Here is a 21,256-nt window from a genome sequence, read left to right on the forward strand (position 1 = left end):
GCTAGTCACTCAAGGGGGCAGAGGCTGGCTGGGCAGGCGGGTGGGCCTGCGGGCTTCTTCCCCAGCTGGAGCTGCTCGCCACTCCTGGTGGTGTTCACTGCTGGATAGAAATGTTCCCTTCTGTGCTAATCCTGCCGGCTTGTGGCTGGCGCTTCTTCAAAATGCATCGTCTTCTGCGTGGAGGACCGAGCTGTGCAGTGTCCCTGGGGCTTCACGAGCCGTTCCAGCCCCTTCTGCCAGCTGCCTTAGACTCTGTGGTCCTTGGGGGCTGAGAACAGCCGGTCTCACCCGTGCCCTCTCAACCTCTCCTGCCATGTAGCTCTGTGCAAGAGCTGGGCAGGTGGCCTGGCATGTGGCAGCATGGGCCGTGCTGTCCGAGGGCTGGCACTTGCGCTCCTGTCTAGGAGGCAAGGAGTTAAAATTCAGCCCCAGTCTCCTTGTGATGAATATTTAACAGCAGTGCACAGGCAGGAGCTCAGGCTTTCTTTTGCTGTCTTGACGGCTGTGGCTGGTAAAAAGCCTCCTCGTGTTGGAGCAGAGCAGCACAGCCCTGGGGCTCGCTGCAGAGGAGGAGGAGGAGGAAGGTCGGCTTTGGAGAAGCAGAGCGGTGCTCCCTGGGGGAAGTGGTGGCAGAGGGAAGCTGAAGACACGCGTGCCTGGGGCCATCTGTCCAGCCCCGCTCTTCTCCCTGGCACTGGCCGTCCTGTCTGGCCAGCATGAGAACGCAAGGACTCGGGCTAACTTTTATTACTTTGCCTCTTGTCATCCGCGCAGCCACGGGAGGTGAGCTGGCAAACGTGCCATTTCTCTTCTCTCCCCCTTGGGTGTGGGCTTTGCCCTGCACACAGCCTGCCTGAGACGCGGGCGAGGTTGGGACCCCTGCACCCCGGGCCGTCCCCACTGGTGTTGGGGGGGTGGCTGTTTCTGCGGCAGAGTGGAGATGACACGGGGATTTCCTTCTCGGGGCTGCACTGGAAACCTGTTATCTGGTCCATGCCAAGTCTCAGACTCCTCCAACCCTCCTCTTCTCGCTCCTCCAGGCTGGGGCAGGCAGTTCTTCACCTTGCTCTCGGGGCCTGTCTGCCACCTCCCTCTCCTTTGACCCATCTCTGTGCATCTGTTGTGAGCCCACTCCTTATGTGGGGCCAGACCCGGCTGTGGTGCACTGTGCTGGGCATCCAGGCAGACTTGGGAAAACTCTCCCTGTTTAACACCCGCATAACTGGTCAGGGGATCTACCCATCAGATCTCACCCTGGCAAAACTCTCCCTGAAGTCCCACGCAGGTCAGTCAGCAGGATGGGCTATGGGCCAGCAGTCAGTGGGAGCCTTGCCAGGGTAAGAACTGAACAAGGAGTTGCAGAGCTGGCTCTCCATCTTCCTAGGTGCTTGTGATTGAGTCCCTCGGGGAGATCTCCTTAACCCACAGCAGGTCTGGGAGTGACCCAGTGGCCTGGCTGGGTGCTGCCTCGTGGGAACTTTCCTTCTGCCTGACAGGCAGCTCCTTGCAGGCTCTGCACTTTCCGTATCCCTGGCCCCGTGTGCTGCTGTTTCCCCTCCTCTTCTCCTTTTGGCTTCCGACTTGGAGGGCTCTAAAGCTGAGGGGCGAGGGGCTGCAACATGGCTCTTCTCCATTGCAGTGTGTGTGGTGTGGGGCAATGGGAGCAGGGAGAGATTTGAAATCTGCAGGACTGGCTGTCCTCTTCTCTGTCATTGTGGCAAGCTGCCACCCGTGTCCCCTGTGAGGGGGCCTGGCTGTGAGGTTCGGGAGCCTTCCTCTTGAAGGTGTCGGCTCCTAGCTCCTCCTGCTGCTCATTGCAAGAGCTCAGGACAGTGGTCCCCCTTCATGGGGCATCCTTGCCTCAACATGTCCTGCCTTTCCTGAACCTCCCTGACCAAGGGGAGGACACGGCTCACATCCCAAGCACCCACCACCCCGGAGACCCACTGAGGGCGCCTGGAAGTGCTGCGCTGGCAGACGGTGGCTGGCACTAGATAATGTGAATGAGATGCGGGGAGCAAGAGCATGTTCCTGCAAAGCTGCCTCTGGTTTATGGCACAGGCTGTTTTCTGCCAAACATGGGGAAAGGCTGGAACTGTGTCTAGAGCTTTATTCTAAGTCTGTTGAAAGTGGCCAAATTCTGCTCTTGTGGCCAGTGGCATAAATGCAGAGGCACTGTGTTGCAGTTGGTGAGGATTCACCTGCAATGAGGCATTCAGGGGTTTGGCTCATTCTCACAGTGGGTAGTGCTGGCTGGGTTTCCTCTGGAGTTGCACGTCAAGGGGAAACGGGATGGATTTGCAGGAGGCTTTCTGCTGTTCTACCTTCTCCAGCGAGGTCTGTTCTTGGCAGTCACAAGCCCTAGCACCCTCCTGGCCATTTGCTCTGGGGAAAGATGCTCCTCTAGCCAAGGCAGAGACCTCACTTTTGCTCTAGGTCTGCTGCCAACTACTTATCTGGGGTTAATCACTGAGGACCCAGATGCTGCGTAGAGCTCTGATCCCATCTCTCCTGCCTCTTCCCGAGCTCCTGGAGAGCAGGATCCCCTTGCCTCTAGGGCTGCTCCTGCCAGTTTGGGCCCAAGGCTTTGTGAACTGTGTGCAAGGTGATGGCTTCACAGGACACTGGGCCCAAGTCCAGCGCAGGCAGCACTGTTGTGAGCTCCTCCCAGTGTCCCCCCCAGTGTGCTGCTGGCTGGGGGGTGGGGGAAGGTAGGGTAGCTCTGTCACTGGAGCCCACCCATGGCTTATCTACTGGTACTGCCAATGGGGTTGAGCTGACAGAGGTTACAGGGGCTTCCCTTTACTAGGGCCAGCTACGCTGAGACCTCCAGCTTGTTCTGTTTAAGCTGATGGCTGGTAACAGCTCACGTATGGCCCTGCCAACCTGTATGGAATTGAACCAGTGGGCTAGGGTCGAAAGGAGCCATATCCTATTACAAAGCCTCTGAGCCATTCAGCAGTGTCAGTTCTCTTTATTGCATGTGTGACTGCTATCTGAATGGTGCAGCAATGGGGTTTGCTCTCTGGCCAATTGGCCTGAAAACCTGCAAACCTCAAGGTAATGCACCAGAACTCACATTGTTGTTGGGACTGTGGGATGCAGGGACCTTGTGAGCCAGTTGCTGACCCTTGGCAGGGCTGCTGGACCATGGCAAGGAGGTCCAAGAGGCCTGGAGATTCTGCTTTGTGCCTTTTTGCTTCCTCGTGACCCATCCTGGGTGGTTCATGGTGTGGGCCTGCACTGCTGCTAGTCATGAAACAGGTACAGCAAGACTAACAGATAACTCCAGAACCTGCTGGAACTGGCGTGGTGCATTCCCTCTAGCAGTGCCAGCAGCCACCCACCCGCTTGCTGCTTGCAAGTTGCCCCCTGCAATGTGCTCATGGTGAAAATAGTTTAATAGGGCCCATGGTGCAGTGCTGCAGTTTTCGGAGCAAAACTGAGGCCATCCAAAGCTCAGGAAGCATCTATGCTGAGCTTTCGTGCTTAGATTTGAGGATGAAAATCACCACTGGGGGACTCCACAGAAGAACCTTTCCTAGAGAGAGATGTTCTCACCCCAACGAAGCAGCAGCAAGAATGCGACTCTCTGGTAGCATGCCAGACAGATCCTAGGGGGACTCAATTTCCTAGGTTTCGGCTTACCTGATCTGCACGTGCAAATGAACATTTACTTTGCCTACCTGCAGGTCTTGTCGCATGCAAATGCACATGTCTAGAAGTGCTGCAAGAACATGAATGGAGATGGATTCAGGCCAGGGTTATCTATAGTGCACCTCAGGGTAGTTCCCAGAGGGACCTGACTGGCTTTTGTGACCTGTGAAGATCTGTAGGAAACCAGGAGCCAGTCAGAAGGAGGGCCCGGTTCTGGCCAGGGCAGGTGAGATTTGACTGTGCATGTGCCAGGTGGGTAGAGGGAATTAATTCTTATGGCATCCCAGGTAGAACAGCTTGAAGCCTACGGCAGCAGTGCCTAGAAGCCGTGTTGGGTGGTGTTTTGGATTCCTGTCTAGACCGGCCAGCACAACATACTCGCTCAGCAGGTGGAAAGTATCACGCTCATCTTCTGTCCCTAAATCAGAAAGACAGCATCCTCACCCAAAGCAACCCAAGACAGATGACAGTGGGGGGGATCCCAAGGGCCTCTCTGCTTTAACTGGGTCAGGTGTGAGTCATGGGGGCTGGGCACATTCTCATCTCTGTCTTGGTGCTAGGAGCAGGACTTAGCCCACAGTTTGTGTTTTTAGATAAGGCAGGGTTGGTGTAGGCTACCTCTGTGCATCACTTCAGTCTCCGTGAGCACAGCTACATGAGAGAGGGCCTGGCAGTACCATGCTGATGCACAATATGCAAGCAAATCCAAGGTCCTGTGATATACATGTCTAGGGATGGGGCTTCTAATTAGTGACATGGCAGGTTTATAACAATGTTGCAATCACTCAAGGGAGGGCTTCATGTTCCCTCTCACCCTGACCCTTATCTTGTCCCTCCTTCCTCATGTACCATCCTAGTGCTCCCTGACCAGGCTGTGCCTACTTCTGTCTGTCTTTCTTGCATGCAATGGCTCCCCAAGTGTCGCATCATTGGACCATATCTAGACCTATGCCCAAGCAGAGAAAGCCGGGAGTGGGAGGTCAGTACTCTGAGGCCTGGGGATGCTGGAGGAGGGATGGGGGAAGGGCATTGCTGACTTATTCTGCATTCCTGCATTGTGAAGGGCTGTGTTCCCTTGTCACACCGAGGTCAGGCATTAAACGAAGCCCCTGTTAATTGCTCCACTTTGCAAGGCTCAACTTGTTAGCAAAGGGAGCAATTACAGCTGTGCCTGTGGGGGTTTTGCAGCTTCATTGCAGCTGGCTCAGGGCTTACGGGAGGGGGTTATGATATTAAGGGCAGATGGCAGGGGGTGTAGTGCATTGGTTGGGGCCACCAGGTGCCCTCTGTATGGGGGCTGCCCTAAGTGGCCTTGGGCGTGTTCACATTGCGTGTCTCTGCCCTGCCTGTTTTCTTGTGGAAATCCAATACAGCGCGTGACTATGGGGAGAGGGTGGGAGGTGGATTTTGACAGCACTGCATCCAGCAGTTGATGAATTTTTTGGAGTGTAGGTGGGGCGGGGGGAAGGTCTGGGGGCATAAATGTTCGTGGCTCCAGGCTACAGCAGGGGAGATGTGAACCCTACTGTGTGGAGCAGGAGGCTGTGACCCCAGAAGGTCCTGACCACTCAGACTTGGAGCACTAGTTGCTGCTGGTGGGGGATGCTAGAGGAGGCGGAGATGTTCGAGGAGGCGCAGGGCTGCATGGTGGTAATGTTGTGGTGAGAGGTGAAGGACAGCTGGCTCCAGAGGCTGTTCAGTGGGAGTCCTAGGTGTGAGTAAGGGCTCCCAAGCACAGGGTGATCATGTCTCTCTCCCCTGTGGTCTTACCTCCTTGTGGCTCTTGTACTCAGGATGGTCAGTTCTAGCTGTGGTGACACTGAGGGGGGCAGAGGAAAGGGATTTATAATCTGTTATCCTCTGCAGGGTACTACCATCTCTGAAGACAGCAAAGTGTCCAATGAGTTTGGCCTCACGGCCCTGTGCTGAAGTAAGTGAAAACTTGTTATCCTTGCCTGACAAATGGGGAAACCGAGGCACACAGTAGGGAAAGATCACGCATAAGCTCTAACTATATGTCCGCAACTCCTTGGGTTTTGACGCTATCTTTTGTAAATGTGTTCCTGAGTGTCCTGTTGAAGATTGCACGGCAAGCCAGCAGCAGATGGGAGCGGTACAGAAGGGTTTGACTCCCAGTACTGACAACAAACCAATGCTGCTTCTTTCACCAAGACAGTGTTTGCTTACTACTGCAGTGGGTAGAGCTTCCCCTCCAAAGGGATTGCCTCTGAGTGGAGGGGAAGGGGAAGGGCAGCTGCATCTCGCTGGGGATGGGTAGAAGCAGGTGTGTAGTTGTTTGGTTTTGGATATGGTCAGACTCCAAACCTGTATGTGCAGATGCAAAGAACTCAGATGTCAGCATTTCTCCCAAGCCGCTGGACTCTTCACTGTACCAACAGAAATCCACTCCCACACCTGGCTCAGGAGCCATCACATGGGTGAACACCTGAGGATGTGACTGTATTTGAAGAGTAGCTATCAGTGGCTTGCTGTCAGACTGGAAAGGGGTATCAAGTGGGGTCTGTCCTGGGCCCAGTTCAATTGAATATCTTCATTAATGACTCAGATGATGGAGGACAGGAGGAAAATGTGAAACAATCTCTAGGCAAACTGGAGAAATGGTCTGAAGTAAATAGGCTGCAATTCAACAAGGTTATGTGCAAAGAACAACACAGGGGAAGGAATAATCCACTGCATACATCCATAATGGGGAACAACTGGCGAGGCAGTAGTTTTGTGGAAAAGGATCCGGGAGCTATAATGGATCCCAAACTGAACATAACTCAACAGTAGTGTACTGTTGCCAAAAAAGAGCTGATGTTTAATTGGGTTGTATTGACAGGAGGGTTGTTTGTAAGACCTGCAGAGTAATTCTTCCCTGGTACTCAGCCCTGGTAAGGCCTCAGATGAAGTGTTGCTTCCAGACATGGGCACCCCACTTTAAGAAAGATGTGGAGCAGTTGGAGAGAATCGAATGAAAAGCACTAAAACTGAATTGTTTAAGAAACTATGGGGAAAGAACTGGAGAGATTTGATAACAGTCTTCAAATGTGTGAAAGATTACTGCAAAGAAGAACATTATCAACTCTTTTCCATGTCGATTGGGCATAGGACAAGAAGTAGTGGGCTTAAATTCCAACAAGGGAAAATCAGTTAGGCTTTAGGCAATCATGTCCAACCATGAGGTTAGTGAAGCAATGGGATAGATTGCCTGGGGAGTCTATGCAATCTCAATCATGAGGTTTTTAACCTCTGTTGGGAAAGGTTTAGGCCTAATTGACTCAGCCTTGCAGCATGGGGTTGGACTAGAAGACTTGTCCAAGTCCCTTCCAGCCCTGTTTGCTGCGATGCTGTATGTGGGAAGCTGGAGAATTACTGTGCTGTAGAAGTTTGTGTAGGGCCTCAGAGCTTTGCGCAGAAACAAATCAGCGGGAGCAACTAATTGGGGGAAAGACACTGCAGCCTTGGGGACTGAGTTACAGTTTAGCTGTAGTAAATTAAAAAATGATGAATATGGAGCTGTGCACTGCCTGCCACCCAGCCTGGCAGGTTTTGAAAAGGGAGTGAACAAATAAAAGGCACATTTCCTTGGAGAGGGTCTGCTGGGGAAGAGAACAGCGAGAAACAACAATGGCCAGGACAAAAGCACGTGATACACAATCCCCCGATTGCACGTTCCATGGGAAATGCTGGTGCAGACCACAGGCAGCTGGTTTTCAGGCCCCCCCCACCAAAGCTCTGGTGTGGTAAGGAGGATGGGAGCCTAATGAACAGCTTTGGCCTCCCACCTTCCCAACTGCACTGGAGTCCCTTTCTCATATTACCTTCATGGAACAGTCCAAAGTTAGCTCACCGTGTGTTAGATAGCACTCGTTGGAAAAGGCCAACTTCACTGCACTATGATGGCACATAGCCTGTGGTTTACTGCTTAAATGCTTGGACACTAGCATGGTAAGTGCCTTAGCCTGTGCTAAGTATAACAACCCTTGTGAAGAATAGCAAGGCTCGCAGGGTCTCGCGTCATGAATGGAGCTGAGATGAAAGGCTGGATGGAAGAATGTGGCCAAGGCTGGCCAGCTGGTGCATGGTGAGTGCTGATTACGGTGCTTGTCATGATCATCCCCTAGTGATCATGGGCAGCTCCATCCTGTCTGTCTGTAGTTTCTCATGCTGTGAGCTGCTTGGGGCAGAAATGTTCAGTGTATGTGTGTGTGTAGGCATATAAATAGCTAGAACACTGAGACCTGATAAGGTCCTTTGCAGTCCATCCCTGGAGAGTGCTAAGTGTGAAACTCTTCTGAAGAAACGAGAAGGATACTGTGGATTCTGTGTCTGGAAATGTGATGGGGAAATATGTTGAAAGAAGCCAGGAGAGTACTTTTGCTGAGCTTCATCTCTGTTAAATCCACAGTAAATGCACGGAAGGGCAGGGGAGGCCAATCCGGTTAAGTAGAGATGCAAAGAGTAGGATAAGTAAGACTGAGGAGGTTAAAAACATAATAAATCTAGCGAAGGAGAGGACTGCGAGAACTGGGAAAGTAAATAATCAGGTTACAGGGATAATTAGAGGAGCAAATGCAAATATTGAATGCTGAATTGCAGAGAACATTTCAGCCTGCAGTGAAGGGCTCCTTGGATGTATTATTAATAGGCACAAGATAAAGGAAAGAATGGACTGGTAAAAAGGAAAGAGGGGATTAAAGACCAGCCAGAGAGAGGTAGGTTTTACAGGAGCTTGGTGCTGGCTTTATTGGGCTGGAAGAGGACAGGGAAATACCTCAGAGGGGAATGGTGTTTATTGTAGCAGGATGGGAAGGTGTCACCTTCCTCCTACCATCTCTTCCACTTGTCACCCTTCACTGCCTGTCCCTGTCATCTGCTGTCTTCCACATGCAGCCTGACCCCACAGACCCTCTTCTCGTGCTTCTCCACAGCCTGTCTTCCTCCCCTCTGCCTGTCCCCTCAAAGCTGGCTCCCATCTCATCCTTAAATGCCTTTTGTTTCCCTAGCCCCTAGTGTAAGATGATTTCCCAGCCCCTGCAGCCCCGAACGCAGCACTTGAACATTTATCCCGCTGCTGTCACCTGTCTGCCCTGGGCTGACCACATGCTCCCCAGGGTTACTCAAGCGGGGGGGCGGGGTGTCAGATTATGACCCCTGCACCATCCTCTGCAACCTCTTAATACTCCCTGGTCTGGCTGGAACAAGACGTCACAAAGGGTGGCAGAGAGGCCTGTAGGTCTGTGAGAAGTCAACCCTGGAAGGGAGCTGGGCAGAGCATTAGTTTTGACAGTCTTGAGACCTGACCAAGATACAGCAGCCTGGATGTGGGCTGTGACCCTCCCTGAACATGTCCCTACTGTCCAAATCTGGGTTTGGCATGTTTTGAAGTACGTGGATACCACATCTCGGGAAATCCTGAGCTTTGAATGAATTGAAATGGCAGTGGGCAGCAGCAGTGGCACATGGATTAACTGTTGGTGAAATGACTATAAACAAGGGGCTGTGTGGCCTGGTAGAGCAGTAATGAATGGCAGTCTCTAAGGCTGGTGGGAGATATCTAACTGGCTATTGCAGGAGCTGGGGTGAGGGGGGTAGGTTGGCTCAACAGCCTCTAGCAAGGTGAGGCAGAGTGGGGCAAAAGCATGTGGATGAAAATTGCAGCTAGTGATTGAGAAAAATTGCATTTGCCAGCGTGGAAAATGATAAGGGTTAGGTGGGGAGGTTATCCTGGAGCCTGGTATTTCAGAACCAATGGTATTTTAATCCATATCTCCCCTTTGAGAGCACATACAGTCAGGGAAATACAGAGCACATTTGCTAGCCAGTGACAGGTAAATGTAGAGAAGTGGTAAGCTGTGAAAGGGCAAGTTTGTCTCTGGGCTAACTTTAAATTAACCACTTTAAACAGCTCCAGTTTTCTTTATGGGAGACACTGACATTTTCAGCTGTGTGCTGTATTTTTCTTTTTGAATCCTTCAATGTCTGGTGGTTCCAGCAGGCTTTTGGGGGATGTAATCCAAACCTGAAGACCTGAGTACTGGGTCTCTGGTCATTTAGCCTTTCAACAATGCCATCTGGCAAAAAATCAATGGCATCTCCATGATTGAAATGAATTGTTTTGTTCCAATAAGCTGGGAAACTTCCCTGATCCGGCGCTTTGCTGTTAGCCTGTGTTTCCCCAGCCTGTCTGAAACTCTCTGTTGTCTCTCATTCTGCACTTAAATGGGTCAGACCAAACTTTCATGATGCATGTTTTTAGCGCCAGGCCCAAGGAATCCCTACCCTGACTGGTGCCTCTAGGCTCTACAGCCATAATACAGTGCCAGACGTGTGCTGACTGTAGCCTGGTGACGGAGCCCCTATCTTTCCTGTCCAAGAAGATGCTCAGTCAAAGAAATTTTAATAGTTTCATGTCCTGTATGCCCCTGGCATTACACCCCACTCTCTTTTGTGGAGTGCGTTGTTTACTGAACAGCTGGGTTGTACCCTGCAAGCTGGGAGCAGGCTCAGGGGTTGGACTCGCTCCTCACCACATGACCAGTATAAGGACTATGATCTGCACAAGCCCATGGTTTTATGCTGCTTCTGACCAGTGCAGGTAGATGCTTTGTGCTAGCTCTCTGCATCCAGGCAAAGTCTGTCCTTGGTGTGTTTGGAAAGGCCAGGGAGCGGGGTGAAACCTCTCCGGAGAGCTGCAACTCAGGCACGCGATTTCCTTTTGTTAACAATCACCAAGTGTATTCAAACGGCCCCTGTGCTGACATGATCGCTGCTGCTGCTTGCTCCAAACTGCCTGTGCAGCCTCCTGCTCCACCCTCCCTGATCCCATTCTCCCAAGTTGCTCATCTAATTTACCTGCTCTGGCCTTCAGCCCACAAGCTTTTCAGGGCCAGGACTGTCGATTACTATTTGTCTTGTACCACACCTAATACACCAAGGCCTCCACATGCTTGAGTCCTCTAGGGGTGACTGTAAAGTTAAGATTAAAATATAACAAAGCACCAAGGAAAATATCAACATTATTATTTAACTCATACTATGGCCATATCTAGAGGCCTAAGCAGGGACAGGTCCCCTTTGTGCTAGGGGCTGCACAGACATAATAAACGTTCAAGTGATTTAATATGACAAATGCTCTTACCAGCAGCAGAAAAGGACTGATGATGTGGCTGGATATGCAACAGTTAGTTGCTGGTTTTAGTGTCTGTTTTTCCCTTTAGCAAATATTTTGGGCACACGCAGAGCCTGCAGTACAAATGCAGCCGTTCCAGCACTATTCATAGTAATGACAGCATGTGGCATATGTTCTGTGCGAACAGAGTGATAGCGTGCATCCATGGGACACTGGATTTAATGTGTTCTGGGCTGGTTTTCAACACTCTTCCTTTTCAATTTCCTTCTCTGCTGTCATAGGCCACCGGAGGAAGGGGGCAGGTATGTTCTTGCATGTTAGCTTTTGGGGCTATTGGAGTGGAGTGTTTTGGGGAAGTGATGGGATTGGGATGGATGGTCTCCATAGCCGTGACATACTTGGGCAAACTGGTACCAGCAGCCCTGGTATTGCTCTGGGTGCTGGGGCTTCCAACCACCTATGTAACCAGCAGGCACTTACCCAGCTAACGGTACAATGCAGTATAATGCTCACAGGACAAACCTTTGCCACGTGTAGGCCCTGTGCTTTCCTTTCCATGAGTGTTTCAATTTAAATTGATGGGCTGGCTCACACTTGTCAAGGTGAAGCACAGGTGTGTTTGCAGATCAAGGCCACACTGTCATTAGCAAGCCTCCAACTGGGGATCTCCAGCAAAAAGCCACATGTTTCACCCACAGGAGCTGCTGCTGCTCTGAGAGACGTACTTTTATCATTCTGGGTGGGACCAGCTACACGATCTCATTCACCTAAGCTCTTTGGTGTCATTTCACATGGAATGATTTATGGGAGAGGCATGGAGTTAGTGACAAAGCTGGCTTGTTGGTCTAAACATGCCACCACCACTGCTGCGCAACACTAGCATCGTCCCCCAGAGGGTCAAATATCAACAATATGGTGGTCGACCGCTGCAGAAAGGACCAGCGATGCATTTCAGTAATGGCATAAAGCAAGCAGCAATGGCTAGCAGTTAATCGGCTGAACACAAACAAGAATCCATGTTGGATAATTCCTCTGATCTCCGTCCCTGCCCTCCATCTCTGATACGTTTTGTCACAGCCATTTTGGGAAGCCCGAGTGACATCTGGGTTGGATGGTGATCCCTGTAGGGTTCTATATGAGATCCAATCTTGTTCTGGCTCTGGAGCAATTCCACTAAGATGCTTGGAGAACTGCAGGCCAGGACATGTTGCTCCTCAGTGGGCTGTCTCTTAGCATCAGGGGCATTTCCAGGCCTTTGTGTCTGATGCACATTCTTCTGCAACCACAACACTGTTGCATAGTATGATGGGGTCAGGAAAGGTTAGGCTCCAGGATCTCTTTCCCCTTACAAAAAATAAAATACAATAAAATAAAAATGGGGATTTTTCCCTGTCCTTTTTCATTCCTCCTATTCTGAATTCTGCTCTCTTCCACAGGTCAGTGGTGCTACGATTCTCAGGATCCTAAATGCGGTGAGTCCTGAAATGGTTTACAAGCACTTGAGAGTGTGGGAGCAGTACATGTCTGAGGGCAGTGTGAGCACACAGGTTGCGTGTTCAAGGTGGGGGGATGGTGTGGATGAAGATGGTGCCACCTTTGCATGCACATGTGTAGTTGTGGAAGGCAATGGGAGTGTGACTGTGTCATAAGTGGATGAGGCGGCTGAATCTAATGTAGCTTCTCTTAGAGTGGTGCTGGGCAAATGTCAGTACATATGCTTGGGGCATTGAGCTTAGGGTGGGCTCTCAGTACTGCTCCAAGGACAGTGACATGTTTTTTGGAGTGCAGTGAGGACATGCTGGGCTGCACCACAGTCCTCCCTAGTGCAGCTGAGAGCTGGTGTGGGCATGACTAAAAGCTTCAATCCTTTGGGGGCCACCCTCTCCCTTTAGGGGCAGGATTTTGTTGTCTAGTGTTAGCAATCTGTGGGTGCTCTGTGGGGCAGGGAAGATGCCAGGAGAGTTTCCCTGGGCAGCTGGGGACATGCATTTGAATTGGGCTTCCCTCTGCAGACAACTGTGCCTTGCAGGGGAGGGGTTCATTTGAATTGAATTGAATTCCTCTGTTTTGCTGACTAAAAGATTCAATTTAAAACATAGGAAAAGCCTACGGAGCAGCAGCATATGTCCTGTCAGTCTCTCAGCAGAGCCTGGAAGTCAGCAGCATTCTCCAGTATCCTGCTACCGGGAATGCCGATGTGGCCTGCTGAGCGCACGCTCCTCAGGCCAGCCTGTGCTCCAAAGAGCAGGTGCACATGCAAATGGGGGGTGGATAGTCATGTTTTAACTGCCCAAACTACCCATATTTTTGTCACGGAAAAAAATAACCAGTTGTTTCACCTGCACTTAAATATAGGCATGCGTATGGGTAACACCTTTCAGTAAAGGTGCATTGATAAATAGTTTATAAAGGGTTGATAAATGATTAATAACTAGTATAATGAATGGCTAATTCACTGTCAGAATCCAACAGATCCACAGGGCGTTTATAGCCATGGCTTATCACTGTTAACAATGCATCAGAATAATGCATTGGTAAGCACTGATAGCTGATGCATTGATAAAGGGTACTGAGACATGCTCCTGAGGTGGGTTGATTAGTTATTAATCCTTTATAAGGCATGTATAAAGCCTCACCTCAGTATGCATTTAATCAATTTAAGTTCCAACAGTGAGAGAGAGTTTATATCCAGTATTCAGCTTATACAGGTGGCTGACTTTTCTGAGGCCTTACAAAGGCATTCTGTTCCTAATATACTTCCAAGGTATTTTGTCTCATGTATGGGTGCTACTGAAAAACCCACTACTGTATTTGAAGCTCGCAGTTCGGATGTGGAACTTGGCTGCTGGAAGGAATTGCTTGAAGGGAGCATGAGGGAGCCAGCCTATGTACAACTGGCTAGAAAGCTGGTCGCAGCTTACTAAATAAAGAGCCAGCTTAATTTTACAAGCATGGAATCCATTCACACTACTTATGCCTGCTGGCTAATAAAACATGGTGTCAGTGGTTCATTTATTGAGACCTGCAGCAAGGGTTGGAGTGTGATTAACAAGCAAAGAAACAGAGCAAGTAAGCAGGCTGGAGGGAGCCAGACCACGTGGAATGAAGGACTTCCAGATGAAAAGCCTTCCAAAAGCATGGACGTGCTGACAGCAAGAATGGAGAACAATGCAGAACAAATGATGAAAGATAAAAGCAAGATGCTGAAGGCAGTTATTTTTCCTTTTTCACTGGGGAAAGAAGGATGAGAACTGAGTGTGAGGACCTATTGCCAAGAATAAAGATCTGAACACTGAACCTACCCAGAGTGGTGTTCGAGTGCTGTGCTCCTACAGAGGGTAAGACTCTGGACAGCGACTTTTTTCAGAACTCTGGAACCCGCCCGCTGCTGCGGAGCCGCGCTGGTAGGACACGCGCAGAGCCGGCCTCAGGGGTGGGTGATTGGGGTGACCGCCCAGGGCCCTGTGGTCAGAGGGTGCCACATACAGACACGTGCACACACAGCAGCTCCCAGCCCCCAAGCCAGTGGTGGTGCTGCGGGCAGAGGCATGGGGCACAGTTTGGCAGGGAAGCAGTGCCCAGCCCACCCCCTGCTTCCAGCTGCTTTTCAGGAGGAGCTGGGGTGGGCAGTGTGGGCTTCTGCCTCCTCACCAGACTGCGCTGTGTGCCCCTGCCCGTCTGCCTCTGCTTGCAGCAATGCCACTGACTTGGGGGGGAAGGGCAGGGGGGCACCAAAGTACAAGTTTGCTCGGGCACCATTTTCCCTTAGGCTGGCTCTGGATACATGATTGCAGCTGACCAGACAGTTGAGAGAAGAAAGATCTGACCTTAGAGAAATGCCTCCAAATAGCAAGGCCAGCTGAGCTGGGCAGGGAAAGGATGCAAATAATACTGATGACTAGTGTGGGATAAATACACGGGCTCCAAATAAGGGGACCCAAGAAGCAAGACAGAATTTCTGAGGACTCGGGCATCGCGGTCTAATGTATATGTTGCGGAAAGCAGCATGAAAGGCAGAAAGAAACATGTCTGTCTATGAACAGCAGTGCAAGTTCACGAAGGAGAACCACTTTGGCCCCAGTGCTGTGGAAAAGCATAGCAGTGTAGGTAGGTGCTGAGGATTGTGATGGGAGGGCATCAACCCCACATAGGCATAGAAAGGAGTAAAGGGACCCTGGGGACTAGATTAACTTCAGCTGGAAAGGGGGTATGGCCAAGTTGAAGCAACAATTCAAAAGCACGGGTGCAGTGCAGGCAGAGGAAGGGTGGAAGTTGTCTCCTGGGAGGAAGTGCTAGACAAGGAGAGGAGGACAGTGGCACAGTGAGAAAGAGAAGAGGAAGCTGCCAGCCCAGCAGTGTGGGAGGGCTTGGTCCAAAACTCTGTGTGTTGGAGGTGGGGACTGAGAGGAAGTCCCAGAGGGGCTGAAGACTTTGTGTTTGCATCCGTTTTGATGTGGGAGAAGCACGCTGTTTGGAACCGGGACGATGCCCTTACCCTGGGGGTGGCAGGACACTAAGGGGGGCGATAGCAGGGGCAGGCTCTGTATGCAGGAGACTGAGAAAGCACCATTCCCTGTGGGGAAACATTCCTCTTTCTCTAGGGCACCTCAGAAACCAATCCCATGGGGTGCCAGGTGGGCTCTGGGAAAGAAACAGGCCCAATGGTGGCCTGGAAACCTGTACAGGACACTTGCGCAAGGGGAGGCTTGCAGGGATTTGAGTCAAATGCCCGGCAGGGGGAAAGCCCTTCTGCGATGAGGGAGAGGAGTGCTGCAGGGAGAGATGGAGGCAGCCCAGGAGTTTTGAAAGCCTGAGGATGAGGGCAGGTGGGAGAGCACTGCTTCTCCACGGGACGCATGGGGAGTGGAGGGAGAACAAGAAACCCGGCTTTGAGAGCAGAAACTTGGAGTGCAAGCAGAGCCTGTCCTTCAGAGGTGATTATGCTAGCAAGGAAAGAGGGACCTGCCTGTCAGGCTAAATATAGGTCCTATCCCTGGGAGGGAATCCTACTGAATTATGAATGAGGCTTGAAAAAGCCCCTGCTCATCAATATTGAGGATGGTTGGCTGAGCACGAGGGCATCTCCTGTGAGGAAGGGGAGCGTGGCAGGAGTGGTGTGGGAAAGCTAATGAAAGTGTTGGCATGAGCTGCATCCTTTTGTGGCCAGAGAGAGCTTTGCAGAGAGCCGCGGGACTGTCTGTGATGTGCAAGTCCTGGCAGAGGTGCAGCTCGGACCCTCGTTGGCTTGTGTAAATCGGGGAAGTGAGGAGCCCCTGGCAGTGCGCAAACCAAGCTCTGTTTAAATGTGTGCGTGAATGCAGCACTCCACTTGTCCTTCTGAGGGGGGCCTCTCCAGGGAGGTGAATGGCACCTTTTGGAGCTTGTCCCCCTGTGCACAGTGGGAAGGAGATCCTAGGCAGTCACCACCCCCTCCCTCCGTCTGTCTGCAGGCCCCGGCCACTGGAAAGATTTCAAAGCGACCTGTGGGGGAGATAACCAGTCACCCATTAACATCGACAGGCGCAGGCTCCTGAGAGACAGCAACCTAGGAGATATCCTCTTTGAGGGCTATGACCAGGCCCCTCCAGGCAAGTGGAGGCTCACGAACGACGGACACACAGGTGGGCAAGGGTGCCAGGGCCCTCGTCTCTCTTCCTCTTCTGCTCTTATGTCTCTGTTTTTAAGTGGCCATACACTGGGCTTGGTTAATCGGCTTCTCTCCTCTTTGGTTTCGCTCAGTGGTGATGCCGACGATGACTTATCGTTGGTACTGCTCCTGCAGTTAGGGGGCACCCATCCTGGGCTCAGACCCCATGTGCTAGGGGTGTACTGAGTTAGAGCAAAAGGATGCCTCCTATGCCAGGGAGCTGACAGACTTGCATTTGGCTCTGTTACTGGCAATGGGTTATGGTCGAAGAAACAGTCTAGTGGTTTCCCTAGAAATATGTCGAGTGTAGAGACATGAGCTGGGTGGGCCTGCCTCTTTCTTACAAGCTTGTCCATGGTCGTATGCTCATTTCTGTGTGCCTCCGGTCACCTGTTTTGCCTACGCAGGAGGCATCTGATGCCTTTTGGGAGGCTTGCAGGGAGATGGGGAGTATGGACCCCTCTGTGACCCTGTGCTTTGATCTGTTTGCAGTGATGATGATCCTGGAAGGAGAATCCATGATGGAACATATCAATATCACCAGTGGGGGCTTGCCTGACAAGTACCGAGCCCTGCAGTTCCACTTCCACTGGGGAAGCCTCACGGGGAACGGCTCGGAGCACACCATCGATGGACACCAGTACCCCATGGAGGTACATGCATGAAGTGACCCCGCTTCTACTTCCATAGCAGGGAATGGAGATGGTGCCTTGAATAATTATTTGTTAAGATTATGATCATAAGAACTCAGAGAAATGGGTGCGTATGTTGGAATCAGGCTACAATAGTTTGAACTAGGGCTGTCACTTAATCGTGATTAATGCTTGCAATTAACATGTTAATTTGATTCTGTATTAATTTTTTTAACATGGGTTAATTGTTGTTGGTGATGGGGGTGGGGGGAAGATGCTCCCACTGCTTTCCCCTTGCTGCTGAGTGCTTGCCTGAGCTGCTGGGGGAAAAACGTCCTCTCTCCCCGGCCCCGCGTGCGCACACACACGCGCACACAGTCAAGCAGGGTCCTGGGAGCAGACTTAGCAGCTGGATGCATGTAAGTGTATGGGGAGGACAGGGGTTGGAGGGCCAGGTCTTGGACTGTCTAGGGTTTGTATACATCCAAAAATATTTATAAGAAATTGAGATTCTATTATTGTTAAACTGCACAATGAAAATTGCGATTAATCTCAACTTTTTTAAAATCTCGCGATTATGATTTAATTTTATTAATCGTTTGACAGCCCTAGTTTGAACTCAAATATCTGCATATTTTTGCATGCGAGTTCATGAGAGCTAGTGAGAGAGCATTTTCTTTTCTCTTGGAAGAAAAATTTGATGAAAATGGAAGAAAGAAATTAGCTTCAACTTTTCAGTGGAATAACCAGAAACTAAATATTTTTCTTTTGAAATGCTGCCACCATGACTCCTGGGAAGGGTAGTTTGGATGCCCTGTGTTCCTGTTCTCCTTGAGAGACTGGGCTTTTTGCTTACACTGCAATTCCCACGATGCAACATGGTGTCCCCTCTTGGCAAAGAGATACCTGGTATCACAGTAGAAGCCTGGCTGCAGTGCATTGTGGGATATGCAGGCCGGCTGGGGAGAGCAGAAATTGGTTGCACCTTCTGTACGTGTTGTTTGTATATGGAGGCAAATGTAGCGCAAAGTGAAATGCAGCATGAACAAACCAACCTGGGGGGACCATGCAAAGAGGAGATATTTTTCCAGGTACTCACATACCAACGTTGGCAGTCTGGCAGCAAGCAAAAAGAAAAGGAGGCTCTCACTGATGAAAAGCAGTTCAATATAGTTGGTGTTACTGAAGCAGTGTGGTCAGTATGATGTGCATTTTTGTAATGTTGAAGTTTCTGGTTATAACTAGCTTAGGAAGAACAGCATGGCTAAAAGCTTTTGGGGGAAGAGCACTCTACATTAAACACAGTGAGACCTATATTCAAGTTACCAATAAATCAGAACCACGCATTCATGAATGCATATGAATCTATGGGCTAACCAGCAAAGCCCTGGAGGGGGCTACAGGTAGGGGATCTATTACAGACTAGTGAATCAAAGCAGAGAATTTGCTTCTTAAGCACCAGTCTGTAATGTATGGAAAGAAAAATAGTGGTGTTATGGGGGATGTTAATTTGGGAGACATCTGCTGAGGGTGTTGTGCATCATGCAGTAAAACACCATTAGAGCTAAAAATTATGGATGATAATTTTCTTGCACAAAATGTATTGCAGCCACTTGTAGGTAACACTGTTTTGGACCTCATTATGAGGACTAAATATGAATTTATCACTGAACTAGTTGGCTAGGGACTAATGATTATGACCTGATTACAATCAATATAGGCAAGCAGTTCCAATCAGAATTTATATGTCTGGTGCTTCAAATGGGCTAATTTCTCAAAATGAAGGAAAATTTTTGAGCTAAAATGAAGAGGCAACATTTGGACAAAAAACTATGAATGAAAACTTCAACGTTCTTTAAGAAGAGTTTATTAGCTGGCCAAAAACCTCAGGTCCACAAACAAGAAAAAAGACAAGTCTGGCAAATAAATAAATATGTATATATAATGTGTGTATGCATCTATGCATGCATGTATGTGTGTGTGTGTGTGTGTATGTGTATATGTATGTATAACAAATGTAATACAAGGGGAAATATAAATGGGAAATTTTTGAACTGTAGAAAACTGATAAGGGAAGCTAAAGGTGCCAGGGGAAACCATGGTTGGCGGGACTAAGGATAATAAAGAGATTTTAAGAAACAAAACAACTTTTAACAGTGACATAGGATGATTACTAGAAGAAGAAGATTCAATTGCTAATGATGATGCAGAAGAGTCTGTCTGGTTCTAGCCCGACTTAGCCAAGCTAATTAGCTTGCATCCAGTGCTGTGCTTGGAAGGCTATACTGCTTTTGTAGCCCATCCAGAGTTAGCTTGAATAACTCTGCATGGTGTTGACAAAGTCTTCATATGGCTACGTAGTGCAGGCAATGCCGATCAGAGTTACCCGAGCTAGCTCTACATATGCTGCCTCCTAAACCAGAAGCAACATAGCCATATTAGCACAGGGCCAGCAACATACTACTAGGCTCTGGTTCTCAGCAAAGAAAGCAGAGCAGCTGTACGGTAGTAGTTCTAGTTTTGTTTCAGAGCTAGCATGTCTCAAAAGGGTGCTGCAGGAAAAACTGTGGGCATCTAAGGCCCTAGCCCCTCCTGCACCTGTCCTTGGTAACTAGTAGGGTTTCACCTGGATCAGTATAAGGTCAGATACCGTTCAACATTTTCATCAGTGGCTGAAGAATCCCTGCAAATGACCCAAGGATATGTGGACTAGTGTTAAGGGACTGTATCCTGGGAAGCTGTGACTGAAAAGGATTTGGGGGTCAGAGTATCCATGAAGCTTCCCAGGGGCTCTTAGTGGGATGCTGTAGTATAAAGGGAAGTGTAAAAAGGGGAGTGGATCAGGGGCAGATCTGCAATGCTAGTAATACTGATACTGCCCATGTTTTCAAGGGATGGTGAAAAATTGGAGAGGATGAGGAAAAGAAGCACAAAAAAAGTTTGAGGAGAATATGCCATATAGTGAAAGACTTGGATAGCTCCACCTGTTCATCTCGGGGGTGATGCAGCTATGAAGGATAAGCAGCGTCACAAGGCGAAAACATGACATAACTCTTAAATCTGGCAAAGGAAGGAATAGCTCTCAATGTCTTTTATTGACAGCTGGATGGCTTTCTGGGGGCTGAGCATAGCCAAACATAAGCTGTGGGGCTCTGCACAGGTAAGATGTAGAGGTAAGATGCTCTGCCTAACATTGGAGGTCAGACTAGCTGATTCAGTGGTCTTTCACTTGGTCCGAAGCTTCCTGATTCAGGGAATTGCAGCATATCCATTGGGATATGCTGCTTCCTGCCAGAACCTGTATTCTGAATGGGCACCTGGCCACGCTGCTAGGAGTATGGTTCATGTGAGCATTCAGAATATTTTAAAATCGTGCTCTTTTTAAGAACTATGGCTTTTTAGCTCACCTCGTAGTTCTGAATAGGGAAAAGCCATCAGATGACAAATGTTCCACCCACGCAGCTATTTGTCTGACTTCTTCCTAAGGCTTTAGAATATGGGAATGTCTGAGTTTATGCTCATCACTTTTCAGCGAGTGACTTGACTATTTAGCTTCCTGAGACCTGCAGATCTGAGTCTGGCATAGTCCAGCTAGCTTTTTGTCTGTTGATGATGGTGCTGCAAAGGTGCGTTGGGAAACGGAGCACTGCTTATGTGTAATGGGTTTGATGGCACTGCTGCCCATGTGTGCTGGTGACAAGCAGAATACCAGTTACGATGTAAAGGACATTGGAGTTGGCCTTCCAAGCCAGTGGTCCCATCTCTTAGTCGTTGCAGAGGTATTGACATCTCAGTAGAATAAAGGATTCCCCCCATATTCTTGGTTCCAAATTGCTGCACACCAGGTGTGCTGTCTATATGGAAAGCATCTGCATTTCCACACCCTGCATGGCACATGCGCGTGTATATGTATACGTATATATGTGTGTGTGTATATATATATATATGTATGTATTTTGCCACATGCTTTGAGATCTTCCTAGATCAGAGGTTGTCGTACCCCCGGGGGTACTTGAGAAGGCCCTAGGGCAGGGGTGGGCAGTTATTTTGGGTGGGGGGCTGCTTACTGAGTTTTGGCAAGCCATTGAGGGCTGCATGACAGGCAGCCCAGGGCAGATTAATATTAATTTTCTAAATTTTTTTAGGGGGCTGCAGGCTGGATAGAATGGCTTGGTGGGCCACATC

General features: G+C 49.8%; 1 protein-coding gene across 1 annotated transcript in view; it reads left to right on the forward strand.

Moving 5' to 3' along the window:
• The first annotated feature begins 492 nt into the window (after positions 1 to 492).
• The window catches only part of LOC109312806 (carbonic anhydrase 15-like), a 31,140-nt gene continuing 10,376 nt past the window's right edge, over positions 493 to 21,256 (forward strand). Inside the window, exons 1-4 of the mRNA XM_019539099.1 lie at positions 493 to 783; positions 12,229 to 12,264; positions 16,243 to 16,413; positions 16,932 to 17,092. Coding sequence (XP_019394644.1) covers positions 717 to 783; positions 12,229 to 12,264; positions 16,243 to 16,413; positions 16,932 to 17,092 — 435 coding nt within the window. The 5' untranslated portion in view covers positions 493 to 716. The remainder of the gene's footprint in view (positions 784 to 12,228; positions 12,265 to 16,242; positions 16,414 to 16,931; positions 17,093 to 21,256) is intronic.

The sequence above is a fragment of the Crocodylus porosus genome, unplaced genomic scaffold (genome assembly GCF_001723895.1).
Source record: "Crocodylus porosus isolate Cpor-Errol unplaced genomic scaffold, CroPor_comp1, whole genome shotgun sequence".
NCBI classification, from domain to species: Eukaryota; Metazoa; Chordata; order Crocodylia; family Crocodylidae; genus Crocodylus; species Crocodylus porosus.